The 13,660-nt window shown below is 37.5% G+C and overlaps 1 protein-coding gene across 1 annotated transcript; it reads left to right on the forward strand.

Moving 5' to 3' along the window:
• Positions 1-2,076: 2,076 nt before the first annotated feature.
• Positions 2,077-13,186, forward strand: lcp2a (lymphocyte cytosolic protein 2a). The gene is made up of 21 exons (XM_056262051.1): positions 2,077-2,478; positions 2,804-2,866; positions 3,674-3,720; positions 4,388-4,459; positions 5,500-5,537; positions 5,624-5,664; positions 5,753-5,942; positions 6,025-6,122; positions 6,219-6,264; positions 6,356-6,421; positions 6,543-6,571; positions 8,210-8,229; positions 10,357-10,491; positions 10,569-10,587; positions 10,709-10,721; positions 10,822-10,915; positions 11,051-11,091; positions 11,179-11,246; positions 12,569-12,643; positions 12,739-12,888; positions 12,977-13,186. The coding sequence occupies exons 1-21, from the start codon at positions 2,344-2,346 to the stop codon at positions 13,100-13,102; spliced, it is 1,566 nt and encodes a 521-aa protein (XP_056118026.1). The 5' UTR covers positions 2,077-2,343; the 3' UTR covers positions 13,103-13,186.
• Positions 13,187-13,660: the final 474 nt, after the last annotated feature.

Consider the following 13,660-nt stretch of genomic DNA (forward strand, 5'->3'; position numbering starts at 1 on the left):
TGACTATGATTCTGGAGACTAATTACCAAAAACTAAAGTGAAGGAACAGTTTCATCTGGTATTGATTTATATAGTAGATCACCACCTGATGGTGCTATTGGATCTCATGAATTTACTTTATATGCAAAAAGCACTTAGCAAAATAATCAATAAAATAGGTTAAATCAAAAGTCAGCATCTGACATTCTAAAGGATGTCTTATAGACCTCGTCAATGAAAAAGACCAATTCACAAGATAAATATTCCAACAAAGACCAAAATGTTGATTGATAAAGGGAAGCAGCTCAGCTGTTCACACAGTATACGAAGAGTTCTGTGGCCTTCGGTCAGAGACACATGGTGACACGTAGCCAGAGGGTTCAGGCCTTCATTTGCCTATAATGCCACATTGCCATTGTGCACAGTTAAAGAGGAAATATAGCATGTTAGTTTTATCAAAAATGAGGAAAAACTTAGCACCAGTGACAGGTTTGTGATCTCAAAGACAAACCTGAGACCATAGACTGTGAGTTAAAAAACGATCTATAGCATGAGTCATAAGATGCTCTAATAATTGAATATAAAATCACCAATAATGGCTGAAGGAAAGAGTGTCTAAAGAGCCATTGCAAACGATAGTTTCCACTCAAATAAATTCAAGTCGTTACTTCTGAATTCAGTGTGGGAGCTCCTTTTAACATTATTGACGTATAAACAACAGAATGACATTACCTTGAATCAAGACAACTCACTGACTTTGCCTCCAAACATATTTCAATACACCCACTGTACCACTTTCTTCTGCGCTAAGCGGCCAGGAAATGGAAATAACTGTGTGACAAAGCAGGGTTATTGCATGACATCAAATAAATGTATAACTATATCTAAACAAAACATCCGTTTACAGGTTTGTGAATCACATACACATTACAGCTTCATCAAAGTGAATATTCAGTGATGGAAGAGATATTTCCATGAACTAACCCCTACAGACCCAAGAACAGGAGCAACTGAATGCTTGCAACTCATAGTTTCCAGCTGTGGGTGGTAAATGCAGTTCAGACAGGGACTGAACCAGGCGCTCATGTTGCAGGTCACAGTCAACATAATCATTCACACTAAACGTTTTCTTTTTGCAAATGAGGTATTTCGTAATTTCCCACAAAACAATTTGGGTGCGTGTTTTGAAATTAAGCATATACAAAAATTGCACAATTTAACCGGGTTTACTTTATAATTAAAAAGTGTAATTGCCAATAGTTTTATATATAAAAATAGCTGCTATTATCAATCAAAATGCTAAATCTAAATGTGGATTTTAAATCTCCATTTAAATAATAATCTAAATATTTAGCTGGGAAGCATCATTAATGGCAAACGAAGCTCTGAACCAAAAGATGTGACTATATGACTATAATAAAATCACAGTCTTTATAACAGCATATCATTATTTTCTATTGTAAACTTGACTGTCCGTGTGTGTTATCATTTCTGCTTGCAAAGTTAGCAGTCATGCACTGTAAAAACAAATATGATCAATAAGTTATGACAACATATGTTTTTACATTGCTTTAACTCATCAAAATAAGCAATTTCAACTTTGTTAAATAGGTTCTACAAGATTCAACAAATTTTAAGTCAGTTTAATGTGATTTAAGTTGAAATGACTTAAACATCCAAGTTGATTGTACTTAAATTTAAGGCAGCAACCATTTTTACAGTGATACTGCTCATACAATGGTTTTTGCTTGTGTTACTTAGAAGTGTGATTGGCAAAGGTTAATTGTAAGTGTGTAATCCTCACTAAATGACTTTTCTAAAACTGGCCAGTTCCACATCATTTGATTCTGAATTTTGATAAATGACTTAAGAGTTTAAGTAATTTATCAAAATTCAGAATCAAATGACGTGGCAAATAAATATTGTTTTTTTTTAAACAATGATAGTGTGCAAAATGTCCAAATGCTTATAGTCTAGGCTACATCATTCTGAGGGGGCGAGGATGAATTATAATATTTCAAGAAATATCTTGTTTTTTTTTTTCATGAAGGGGCTGTACTTCCCCTATTTGTCACAACAATCATTAACAGGAAGTCTATGGGGAAGTGGATGTCATTCTTTCTTTTCATAGTGCTCAGGCGAATCCGGGGTGTTGGTTTTTTTTTGTATCATTTATGAAAATGTTGGTAAAATTTTGAGTAATTCTTCCACGTCTACATTTAAAACTGGGTGAATCAGTCTATTTTTGGAGTCTTCTCTCCTTTGATTTACTTTTCTTGATTTGACACCAGTCTCCTCGTGTTCTGGGTGGACATAGCGTCAGACACAGTGTGAACCCACTGTGAGAGTGGCAACATTTTTTCAATGCTTGAAGATATCAGGGATTTGATATTCATAAGCAAGTGTAGTAAATTTGGAACAATGAGTTTCGATGGTGTTCCATCCAAATCGGAGGTTCTGAGCTGGGATTCACATCGGTTAGCAGACTTTCTGAAGAAAGTAAGTTGCTTTCTCTTTTAATCTTTCAATGTCAAAACACTTGAATTGAAAATGGGTAAAAAAAACTGTTGTAATTATTATTACAACGTTTATTTTATAGACCTTCAGCACACATACTTATGAATTTAATACCAATTCCAAAAACTGATAAATGAGAGGCATTTGTTACAGCACCAATGAACCTAAAAATAGCATAGAACTTTGATAGACCAATATTTGATGTTAAATGATATTTAATATGACAATGTTGTTTATGTATAGGAGATATGTGTATATGTGTGCGACCCATTTTCAGCTGACATAATTTCTTTTTCATCATCTTTAGCGGAATCTAACTGGATGTGATAAGGTCATAACACGGTATAACATCAGTGGGCAAAGGTTTCTGGTAAGTACCATTTATAATTCGGTCCACTGGTTTTGCTGGGTCACAGCCCAAATTTTGCATTTAGAAAGCAGAAATTACCATTTTCAGCCTACATGTTTTTTTTGTTTTGTTTACATGTTTTGTTTTTTCATTTGTAAAACTCATAGTTTTAATTTAATTTTAAAATGTTATAAATAGGTATATTCTTTGTGGAGCACAGACCAAAATGACCCTTTGCAAAACAGATGATTGTGGTCTGACTCAGTGTAGCATCATTGTTTCCCTTGATCCAACAATTCTGGAAGTGCTGTTATTAGAATCTAAAACTATACCAAGAAATGTTAGAACTCCTAATCAGTCAGAATTAAATAACAAAAAAAATATGTTATAAATAAAGGTGTTATAAATGTGGGTATACAGTATACAAACACACACACACACACATACTGTAAAAAATTGTACTGTAAAAAATTATTGTTGGTTTAACTTAACGTAAGTAACCTTTGTAACCTTAACGTAAGTTCATTGAAATTAAAAATTCGAGTTAAGACAATTAAGGAGATTGGTTTGATCAACAGAAACTCAACACATTATGTTATCTGAACCACATGAATTATTGAAGTTGATTTGACCAAAGAAAAAATGTTTCGATAACAAATCAGGAAAATATTATTAGTGTGTGTATAGTGTGTGTGTGTGTATGTGTGTCTAAAAAAAATATTTTCACGATTTATCACATTTTTTCTTTTCTTTTGTATATATATATATACACCCACACACTTACAGTTTGATAAATTAATTTAAAATCAAGCTGTATTTTTATTTTAGAGTATGACTGAAAATGACCTTCAAAAGTTCCCAAAGCTTCATGCGCCGTAAGTACTGACTGCATTTTTTTGTTCCTGCTTATTTTGTGTATTTGTCATTCTTTTTTCTTTTTCTGGGTAAATCGCACAGTATTACACAGTACTCAGCCACAGTATTCAAAGACATGCTTTTTATTTATTCATTTAAAAAAAAAAATCAACTGTAGCACATCATGTATTGTACAGAGTAACAGTGTGCAAACAGGTAGAAACATGCAAGAACGCCATCAGTGACAGTGACATTAAAAAGGAAATACTGCACAGGAAAGATAAACCAAAGAAACAGATGTGGCAGGAACCATTGCGTTGATGCAGAAACTCTTATGTAGAGCATGTTTGGTGCGAAATGGTTGACACCCTCCACACCTCAATAACACTGAAATAAACAAATGTAATTGACTTTTCCCCAAAAGCCAATTTGGCATTAGATATGCCACAGTGACTTAATGGTAATTTGATTGTTGTTAGTTTATTGAGTGTCAGTGTCAGGTGCACCGAAAAGAGGACAGAAAAATGATGTCTTTGTTACCACATCCTGCCTGAGCTGAACCCTCAGTCAGTTCATAAAGAAATAATTATATGCTTTTCTGTCTCCTAAAACGCCTACTCAATTACATGCCAGCAGTGTTAGTTACACTTTGAGGATTTGAAACTGGTATTTCCCTAATATTTTTAGGCTTATCTCCAAGATTTGTCAGGAAATCAACAAAGAGAAGAAGAGATTCTTTCCACCGATTCCAGCAATAAGGCCAGTACTCTCTACCATCACAAATCTTGTGTTATATCTGAGATATAATATACCATTCAAAGTTTGGGGTTGGTAATATTTTTTAATGTTTTTGAAAGAAGTCTCTCATGCTCATTAAGGCTGCAATATTTGATCAAAAACAGAGTGAAAACAGTAATGTTGTGAAGTATTATTACAATTCAGAATAACTGTTTTCCATTTGAATATATTATAAAATGTATGTAATTTATTTTATGATTGCAAAGCTGAATTTTATGATGGCAAAGCTGAATTTTCAGCATCATTATTCCAGTCATCATTATTCCATATACCATTCAAAGTTTGGGGTTGGTAATATTTTTTAATGTTTTTGAAAGAAGTCTCTCAGGCTGCAATATTTGATCAAAAACAGAGTGAAAACAGTAATGTTGTGAAGTATTATTACAATTCAGAATAACTGTTTTCCATTTGAATATATTATAAAATGTCATTTATTTTATGATGGCAAAGCTGAATTTTCAGCATCATTATTCCAGTCTTCAGCATCACATGATCCTTCAGAAATCACTATAATATGCTGATTTGGTGCTCAAGAAACAGTTCTTATTATTATCAATGTTGAAAACAGTTGTGCTGCTTCATAGTTTTGTGGATACCCTGCTAAAAAATATTCAGGTTTCTTTTATGAATGGAAAGTTCAAAAGAACAGCATTTTGCAACATTATAAATGTCTTTAATGTTTAGATCAATTCATGATTTACTTCCCCTCATGTGGTTTCAAACCCGTGTAACGTTCTTTCTTCTGCGGAGCATAAAACAAGAATGTTTTGAAGAATGTTATTTGAGAAACTCTTTTTTTGCTCTTACATTGGAACAATGGACCCCATTGACTTTCATTATATGGACAAAAAAAAATCACTGAGACATTTTTCATAAAAAGTCATTCAGGTTTGGAAGCACATGAGGGTGAATAAATCAGTGGAATGAATTCATCATATAACTACCATATAGTCCATCTACTGTCAGTACGCGACTAACTATCCTTATTGTTTTGTAAACAGGCCATCACAACCAGTTCCCAGCTTCCCACAACCACCAGGTATGATACAAAGTAGAATATATTCAATGGTACAAGTTTGCTTTTAAAGATATTGTCTAGAAGTCACCTGCTCTTACTATTTTCAGTTGACCAATATGAGGATCAAGCGTGGGACCCTGAAGAGTTTGTAAGTCTCTTATGTGTGTCTCAAACTGTTTTGAAGTGATCAGCATCACATCTGACGGGCAGAACGCATGTATTCTTTCCTCATTAAGGACAGTGAAGACGACTACGAGGATCCTAACGAGGATAATAATTCAGAAGGTGATGCTAGCGGTGGAGACTATGAGTCCCCGGAGGAGGGGTCAGACAGTGATAATGGCTACGAGCCTCCTCCATCTGAGCCAAAAGAAGACACGGCCCAGATCTGTCCCGCTAAACCCATGGAAAACAGCGATTATGTTGGTACGCAAAAGTGGACACTTTTCCATCCTATTGCTGTCTCAGTCCTTTGGAAAAGTCATGATGGGATTCCTTGATTTATCAGATAATAACCGCACACGTGCAGTGAGCAGAAGCCAACCGCCTGTGCCTCCGGAGCGCCCGGGCCCCGGACCCTCTCTCCCTCATGTGGAGCGGCCGAGTGTGAGTCCTTCATATTTCCAAACAGTATGTGTCCCACTTAGTCTATAATTTTCCCTTTTTGAGTCTATAAACAATAAAATCTTTATTCAATATTAGGTTGGACAACATCTGAGAGAAGAGCGGCCCCTAAAAAGACCCCCAGGTAAAAGAGTATGTTTGTTCTCAGTGACAGCTAATCTGGGTGGGATGCTGTTGAACTGATCCACCTTTTCCCCCGTCCCATGCTCTTGTAGCACCTGCTGTAGACCGCAGCAAAAAGCCAGGAACTCTGGACAGAAGCCACCCTCCTCCTGTAGCAGGTCACTGCCACTCACACATTTATATCTTAATGCTTTTTTAGCAGATAATAATTCAGTAAAAATGCAATTCAGATTACCTTCAGGCTAAAGGGAAGTCCTTGACTGTATTGTGTCCTCACAGGTGGAAGGGGCACTAGCTCATTGGACAGAGTAAGTTTGATTTGTCCTACCTCCACATAGAAGCTGCCAACATCTGCTTTCATTTCCCACTTTTTTCATATCACCAACTTGCCTTTACCAATCACTAATTAAATAATATATTATATTAGAATTAATATATATTTTAGGAATCATGTCAGTAGCTATATTATATATACACTCACCTAAAGGATTATTAGGAACACCTGTTCAATTTCTCATTAATGCAATTATCTAATCAACCAATCACATGGCAGTTGCTTCAATGCATTTAGGGGTGTGGTCCTGGTCAAGACAATCTCCTGAACTCCAAACTGAATGTCAGAATGGGAAAGAAAGGTGATTTAAGCAATTTTGAGCGTGGCATGGTTGTTGGTGCCAGACGGGCCGGTCTGAGTATTTCACAATCTGCTCAGTTACTGGGATTTTCACGCACAACCATTTCTAGGGTTTACAAAGAATGGTGTGAAAAGGGAAAAACATCTAGTATGCGGCAGTCCTGTGGGCGAAAATGCCTTGTTGATGCTAGAGGTCAGAGGGGAATGGGCCGACTGATTCAAGCTGATAGAAGAGCAACTTTGACTGAAATAACCACTCGTTACAACCGAGGTATGCAGCAAAGCATTTGTGAAGGCACAACACGCACAACCTTGAGGCGGATGGGCTACAACAGCAGAAGACCCCACTGGGTACCACTCATCTCCACCAAAATTGGACAGTTGAAGACTGGAAAAATGTTGCCTGGTCTGATGAGTCTCGATTTCTGTTGAGACATTCAGATGGTAGAGTCAGAATTTGGCGTAAACAGAATGAGAACATGGATCCATCATGCCTTGTTACCACTGTGCAGGCTGGTGGTGGTGGTGTAATGGTGTGGGGGATGTTTTCTTGGCACACTTTAGGCGCCTTAGTGCCAATTGGGCATCGTTTAAATGCCACGGCCTACCTGAGCATTGTTTCTGACCATGTCCATCCCTTTATGGCCACCATGTACTCATCCTCTGATGGCTACTTCCAGCAGGATAATGCACCATGTCACAAAGCTCGAATCATTTCAAATTGGTTTCTTGAACATGACAATGAGTTCACTGTACTAAAATGGCCCCCACAGTCACCAGATCTCAACCCAATAGAGCATCTTTGGGATGTGGTGGAACGGTTTGTGCATCCCACAAAACTCCATCAACTGCAAGATGCTATCCTATCAATATGGGCCAACATTTCTAAAGAATGCTTTCAGCACCTTGTTGAATCAATGCCACGTAGAATTAAGGCAGTTCTGAAGGCGAAAGGGGGTCAAACACAGTATTAGTATGGTGTTCCTAATAATCCTTTAAGTGAGTGTATATACTTACATATGCAGCATTATTTATAATTATATAACAATTTATATATGTATATATTATAGTGTGTATGTGTGTTATAATTTATGAATCAATTAACAAATACCATTATTAGGTTTTTTAATCAATATATATTTATGTGTGTATACGTCACTCATTATTGTTATTATTCTACTAGGCCTATATGCTTGAAATATAAATGACCTTTTCCCCGCCTAAAATTTTCCCCATTTTAAAGTTCCATTTTGACTAAAAACAATAATAATTTATATTTTAAAATCTCTCTAATAATATTTTTTTTCTGCAGGCTGTCCAACCGCCAAGAGGGTATGATTTCATTTAATTGAATTTTTGTTTAATACTGCATGTGCAGTTTTAGAATGACAATATTTAAAGTCATAATTTACTATTATTTAAAGGAGCTGTATGTAAGAAATTTATTTCAATTAATCATAAAATGGCCCTGAAATGTCACTAGACATTAAGAAATCATGTGCATTTCAAATACTTATATCACTGACAACAGTAGTCTGGCCAGGATATTGTCATTTAAAAAGTGCAGTTGCAGCCCTCAACTGATGTTGATGATGTCATGTTGTGTTTTGGTCTGATGCTCCGCCCTCCACCTATCTACCAATCACGAAGTCAGTAGTGTTGCGGGATCCGGGTTGCCAGCTCTGCTCTAGTTACCACAGCTGTAGCTCGTCACGCTCCTGCTGGATCCTGCAGCCGATCTGGCAACCTCGAATCAGGGAGGAGGGGATACACCCAGGGGCGGATCTAGGAAAATATTTATGGGGTGGCAAGAGGGGGGCAGGAATTTTTGAGGGGTGGCAACATGGCAGACGTATATATACTGAATTTAATCACAGTTAACACAGTTTGATGAGAAATCGTATGTGTAACACACTACAAAAGGGCATTATTTGTATCTGTTTTGTGTGTGTGTGTGTGGGGGGGGGGGGGGGGGGGGGTTGGGGGTTGAACTATACTAAAAGTTGAACTATACTCAGTTGAACTATACTCCACAGTGATGAATCCTAAAACAAGCTATAAGCTGCATACCGGTTTTTCCCATGGAAATCTGTGGTGAGTGCAGAGTGCACCTCTGTCCCTCTAGGGGGGTTCGGGGGCATGCTCCCCCGTAAGAAAATTTTGTGCTTTTTAATGTTAAATTCATCAATCTGGTGCACTTTGAGAGTTCAAAATAAAGAGCTCCAACCCATATTCAGTGTGCAAATTGAACAAAAAAAAAACTCAAAACTCTTTTTAGTTGTGATATAGTGTCTGTCTACATTACACTACTATATAATAATAGTTATAATATTAAATAAAATACCCTGTGAACATTCACACGTTTGCTTTATCATAGGCTAAAATTTATCTCCATAAATATTAAATAATATTTTCTTAATTCTGCGCATGTATTTTTACTTACTTACATCAATTGCTCGATCAATATTATTATCACATATTTTACATTTATATTTTTAACTGTACACAAACAACTTAATATAGCTAAGTTTGTGTATATTTTACACGTAGTAAAATACTGTAGGCTACTGCTTATAAACACCAGACAGATAATGATATATGAAACAGATGTTCTTTACTCATCTCACTTGCACAAAATAAATGCAGTAATATAAAGCATAGAAACGCACAGGTGAAATACACTGAAAATGATATATGCATTTAAAAATTTGGTCGGGTTGAAAACTTATCTCTCTGGTAATGGAACTCGGTCGCTGTTGTCTCTTGCTCTCGCTGTCTCCCGCTCTCGCGGTCAGATCACCGGAAGTATTTGCCCACACAATTAAGTACGAACGTCAACGGTCGTCATATTATGCACGGAGCGAATTCACTGCAGTCGGACATTGGAGATTCCCGTTCGTAAATTGTCAAATTGGCCATAACTTTTAATTCGTTGCCGCCAACTGGGGTGGCAGCAGGGGTGGCAAGGCTTTCCTTTAGGGTGGCATTTGCCACCCTATGCCACCCCGGTAGATCCGCCCCTGGATACACCACTCTACAGTAATTTGACAGTGTTTGCAGTACTAGTTTTGGCCACAATCTTACATACAGCTCCTTTAAGATCTCTTATTAGTTTGTTTACTTTAGCCTATAGCATGGTCACAATGATATTACTGAATGACTGCTATTACATCTGTGCACATAGAATATGCTATTTATAGGTCACAGTGATTTTGCCAATTAAGACATATTTTGTTGATCCTGAAACAACATTCCTGTCCAAAAACTGAAAAACCTAACCCTTATAGTAACCCTAAACTTGACATAAACTGTCAACTTGACCCTCAAATCTGCTTGGTTGATTGGAATGTTTTTCCAGGAACATGTTCTACTTGGTGAAATCACATTCATAGTAGCGGTCAATTACTAAATCTCTGTTTTAAGTATGATAGGTTGGTATGATGCTTTTTTTTCCTACAGCATTACTGCTGCTCCTCTCAGACTCCCTGCAGTGGAGTGTCCAGGAGACCCAATGAGAATTCCCAAACCCTTACTTCCTCCATCAGGGGTGCGAAGAAGTGCCTCCTCTATAACACCAGGCTACTCTCAAAACAGGTCAGATTCAGGAATGTAACACTACGCCATTCTATTCACAGAGCTGCCAATGTAACCTGTATTTCTTTTTCCAATAGGCATCTTGACAGACACGAGGTACGCATAAAGCACACACACACACACACACACATAGCCTTGTCCTAATTGTTTGTGCAATTCACATGATATAGCAATTCACTCACATAATTTTACTGGGGGGGGGGGTTCTCTTCAACAGTTTCACGATGACAGTAAGTCATTTTCTTATTTTGTGTATTTGCATATTTTGATGACAGAATTAGTAAGAAAGCAAACAAACGCCCAATGTTTGAATACTCTGTGATTTTACAGCTGCCAGGCACAGCTCCAACACATTTCCACTGCACGCCAGGAATCCATCGCCAAGACCGCCAGGAACCCACGGACAGCCTTTTCAAACAGACACGTGTGTATTCAAATGAGATTAGAGACTTGATACTACTCAAGATTATGCTGCCAAATTAATACTGAAATTAAAAAATACGAGTTAAAGGTGCAGATACTCCACTATATCTGACTATTTCTCTGTCACATTTCACAGTGTTAGCCCCAGTCGATCACTACCGGCAAAACTGAAGGAGGGTAAGCACGGATTGCACTAGTTTGATTTATCTTACTATATATCCAATGAAAATAACTAGATCCACCTTTTATTTTGTTGAATGAAAGCAATGAACGATCAACTGAGAAGTACAAGAGCACCACTACCACCACAAACAGACATGGGCGGCATGCAGGTACAGAACTTTAAAGTGCTTGAGCTACTGACAAGGGTTGCCAGGTCTGCACAACAAAACCCGCCCAATCCGCTTGGTAAGTAGTGACGTAGGGAATCCTGTTTCCGGGTCCAAGCCTCCATTCGTTTCAATTGAGGGCGAATTCCAAACAGCGTTTTTCCACCCTTGAAGGGCACTTCGGGAAGGGGACGCCCTTTGTAGGAGCGTTCCAAACAGAAGTGAACAACTGAATCCCTTCACGAAGGGCCCTTCCACGAGTCTGTTAGCGAAGGTAACATGCGATGGTCACTTCAAGGAAGTAATTTAATCATTTATGGTCATGTTCTGCCCTTCGGAGTGAGTAGGGCATAGGGATGCACACTTCCGATTGGAATTTGCCATGAGAGTACTGTCTTAACAGCCATTTATGAGCACTATTTATTCATATCACACGTTTAAGCTTAGCTTTTAAAACGTTACAGTGTATACAAGTCTTCGAGCTCATGGCGTCCCCGACATTTAAATATTTATAAAAGACATCACTCTAATAAAAGGGTCATGATTTTTCAGTAGTGTTACACCACACCGTGAGTGTGTATTAGCACCGTTTGTTGTTTGCTTTTGGTAGCCTATCTACCGGTAATAGAGCACTTGAACCCGGAAACGGTGACACGTGACGTCAGATTTGGATTTAACAGGCGGATTGCTAATCAAAACTAGCCCAATATAGGGTCCTCCGGTAAAAAATCTCGACTACGAAAACTACCCGCAGCAACGGAGTAATAGTAGCCCAATTCTGCACTGTTGTGCCGACTGCTGCTGTGCTGACAAACAATCACACCACTACCCGACCAGCAGATGGCGCCCTTGTATTTCCTTTGAGGTGCTCCTGGAATAACTGGAATCTACTTTCTAGTACACTGGGGGAAAAAATGTGATGTAGGATTTACTTTGAAACGATATTCACTCAGAAATTGCTAAACAAAGGCAATAAACTTTACACTGAATAAAACATGAAATTTTGAAGTGGAAAGACAGAAAAAGTAGGCCTATTTTCTTGTAAAACATAGGCTACTACAGTAATCTTTATCTACTGCTTCAAAAAATCATTTTTTACAGTGTATGGTGTATTTTTACTTCTCCAAGGCTCTGGTGCCTTTTTTCTTACAGTGCAGGCCTATAGTTAACAGCCTGTTCTATGCTACATTTGACTCATGTTACTATTAGGTATTTTGTGAAATGTTGGGTTAAATCATAATTGTCTCAAAAAATCAGAGAAAACAGACAAACATTTCTCATTAGTCTTTGTCAACCCAAATATCTTATTATTTCTCCATTTATAGGACATGGATCCAGCTTGGTATGTGGGTCAGATCACCCGCGGTGAGGCAGAGAGCTGTCTGAGAAGAGTTAACAGGGTGAGGCGCATGCGTTCCTTCTCGTTGGAATTGGGGAAAAAATATATAATTTTCAGGTTAACAAAGTTAATTTGTTGAAATGTGTGCCCTGTAAGGATGGGACGTTCCTTGTGCGAGACAGCTCAAATCGATCCTCTAACCAGCCTTACACACTCGTGGTCCTGTACCAGGAAAAAGTTTACAACATTCAGATCCGCAGGTCGCAAAACGGATTCATGCTAGGCACTGGGATGAAATCCTCAGAGGTATTCAAACTGTTGTTGTTTTTTGTCTGTAATTATAGCCACACGCTCAATGACCAAAGCTTGTAACACTGTTGATTGTCTTTGGCAGACTTTTGAGCGGGTTGGCGGCATTATCAACCAGCACAAACACACGCCACTCCTTCTTATTGATGCTAAGAACCGAGAATCAAGCCAACAGAAGCAGTGTGCTCTGATTTATCCAGCTGGATATTAAACATAGGTTACATGACTAATTTACAGTAACTACTTTTGCTTTTTCATTTCATGATTTGAATTTTTTTTTCTTTCTTTTTTTAAATCAACACAATTCAAAATCTCTCAGGTGTGTGTAAAAATGTCTCTGTTGACTTGTTAAACATTGTACAGTTTTTAAATGCATAGCTGCACATTGCATAGCACTGGGTATCTGTTCAGAGTAGCCTATTTTATCACTATTTTGACTGTTATTGTTATTTCTCAAACAAATCAGTCTTGTCACTTTTATTTTAAATTTTCCACGAGTCCCTGTTTAATTGTTGTTAAATTCGTATGATCATGAAATATGAAATGTATATTGACAAGACAATAAAGACTATAATTCTACATGTGTGAGGAACTAATTGAGGATTAATCGCACTGTCAACGAGGATTCATGTTTGCCGCTTATTTCTCTGAAATCAATCTGTTCACCTGCCATTAATAATTTGAAGACTCACTTTATAAAGGTAAAACGCAGGGCACAGTTTCCCCTAAATTATCTCACGTCTATCAAACTGTCTCCAAGTTGACAACA

The sequence above is a fragment of the Rhinichthys klamathensis genome, unplaced genomic scaffold (genome assembly GCF_029890125.1).
Source record: "Rhinichthys klamathensis goyatoka isolate OS25496 unplaced genomic scaffold, OSU_Roscu_1.1 h1tg000191l_1, whole genome shotgun sequence".
NCBI classification, from domain to species: Eukaryota; Metazoa; Chordata; class Actinopteri; order Cypriniformes; family Leuciscidae; genus Rhinichthys; species Rhinichthys klamathensis.

Coding starts and splice junctions, on each gene's coding strand:
- lcp2a (XM_056262051.1), top strand. CDS start 2,344: ATGCTTGAAGATATCAGGGATTTGATATTCATAAGCAAGTGTAGTAAA. Junction 4,460..5,499: donor CCACCGATTCCAGCAATAAG/GCCAGTACTCTC, acceptor TTTTGTAAACAG/GCCATCACAACCAGTTCCCA. Junction 6,265..6,355: donor GCCCCTAAAAAGACCCCCAG/GTAAAAGAGTAT, acceptor ATGCTCTTGTAG/CACCTGCTGTAGACCGCAGC.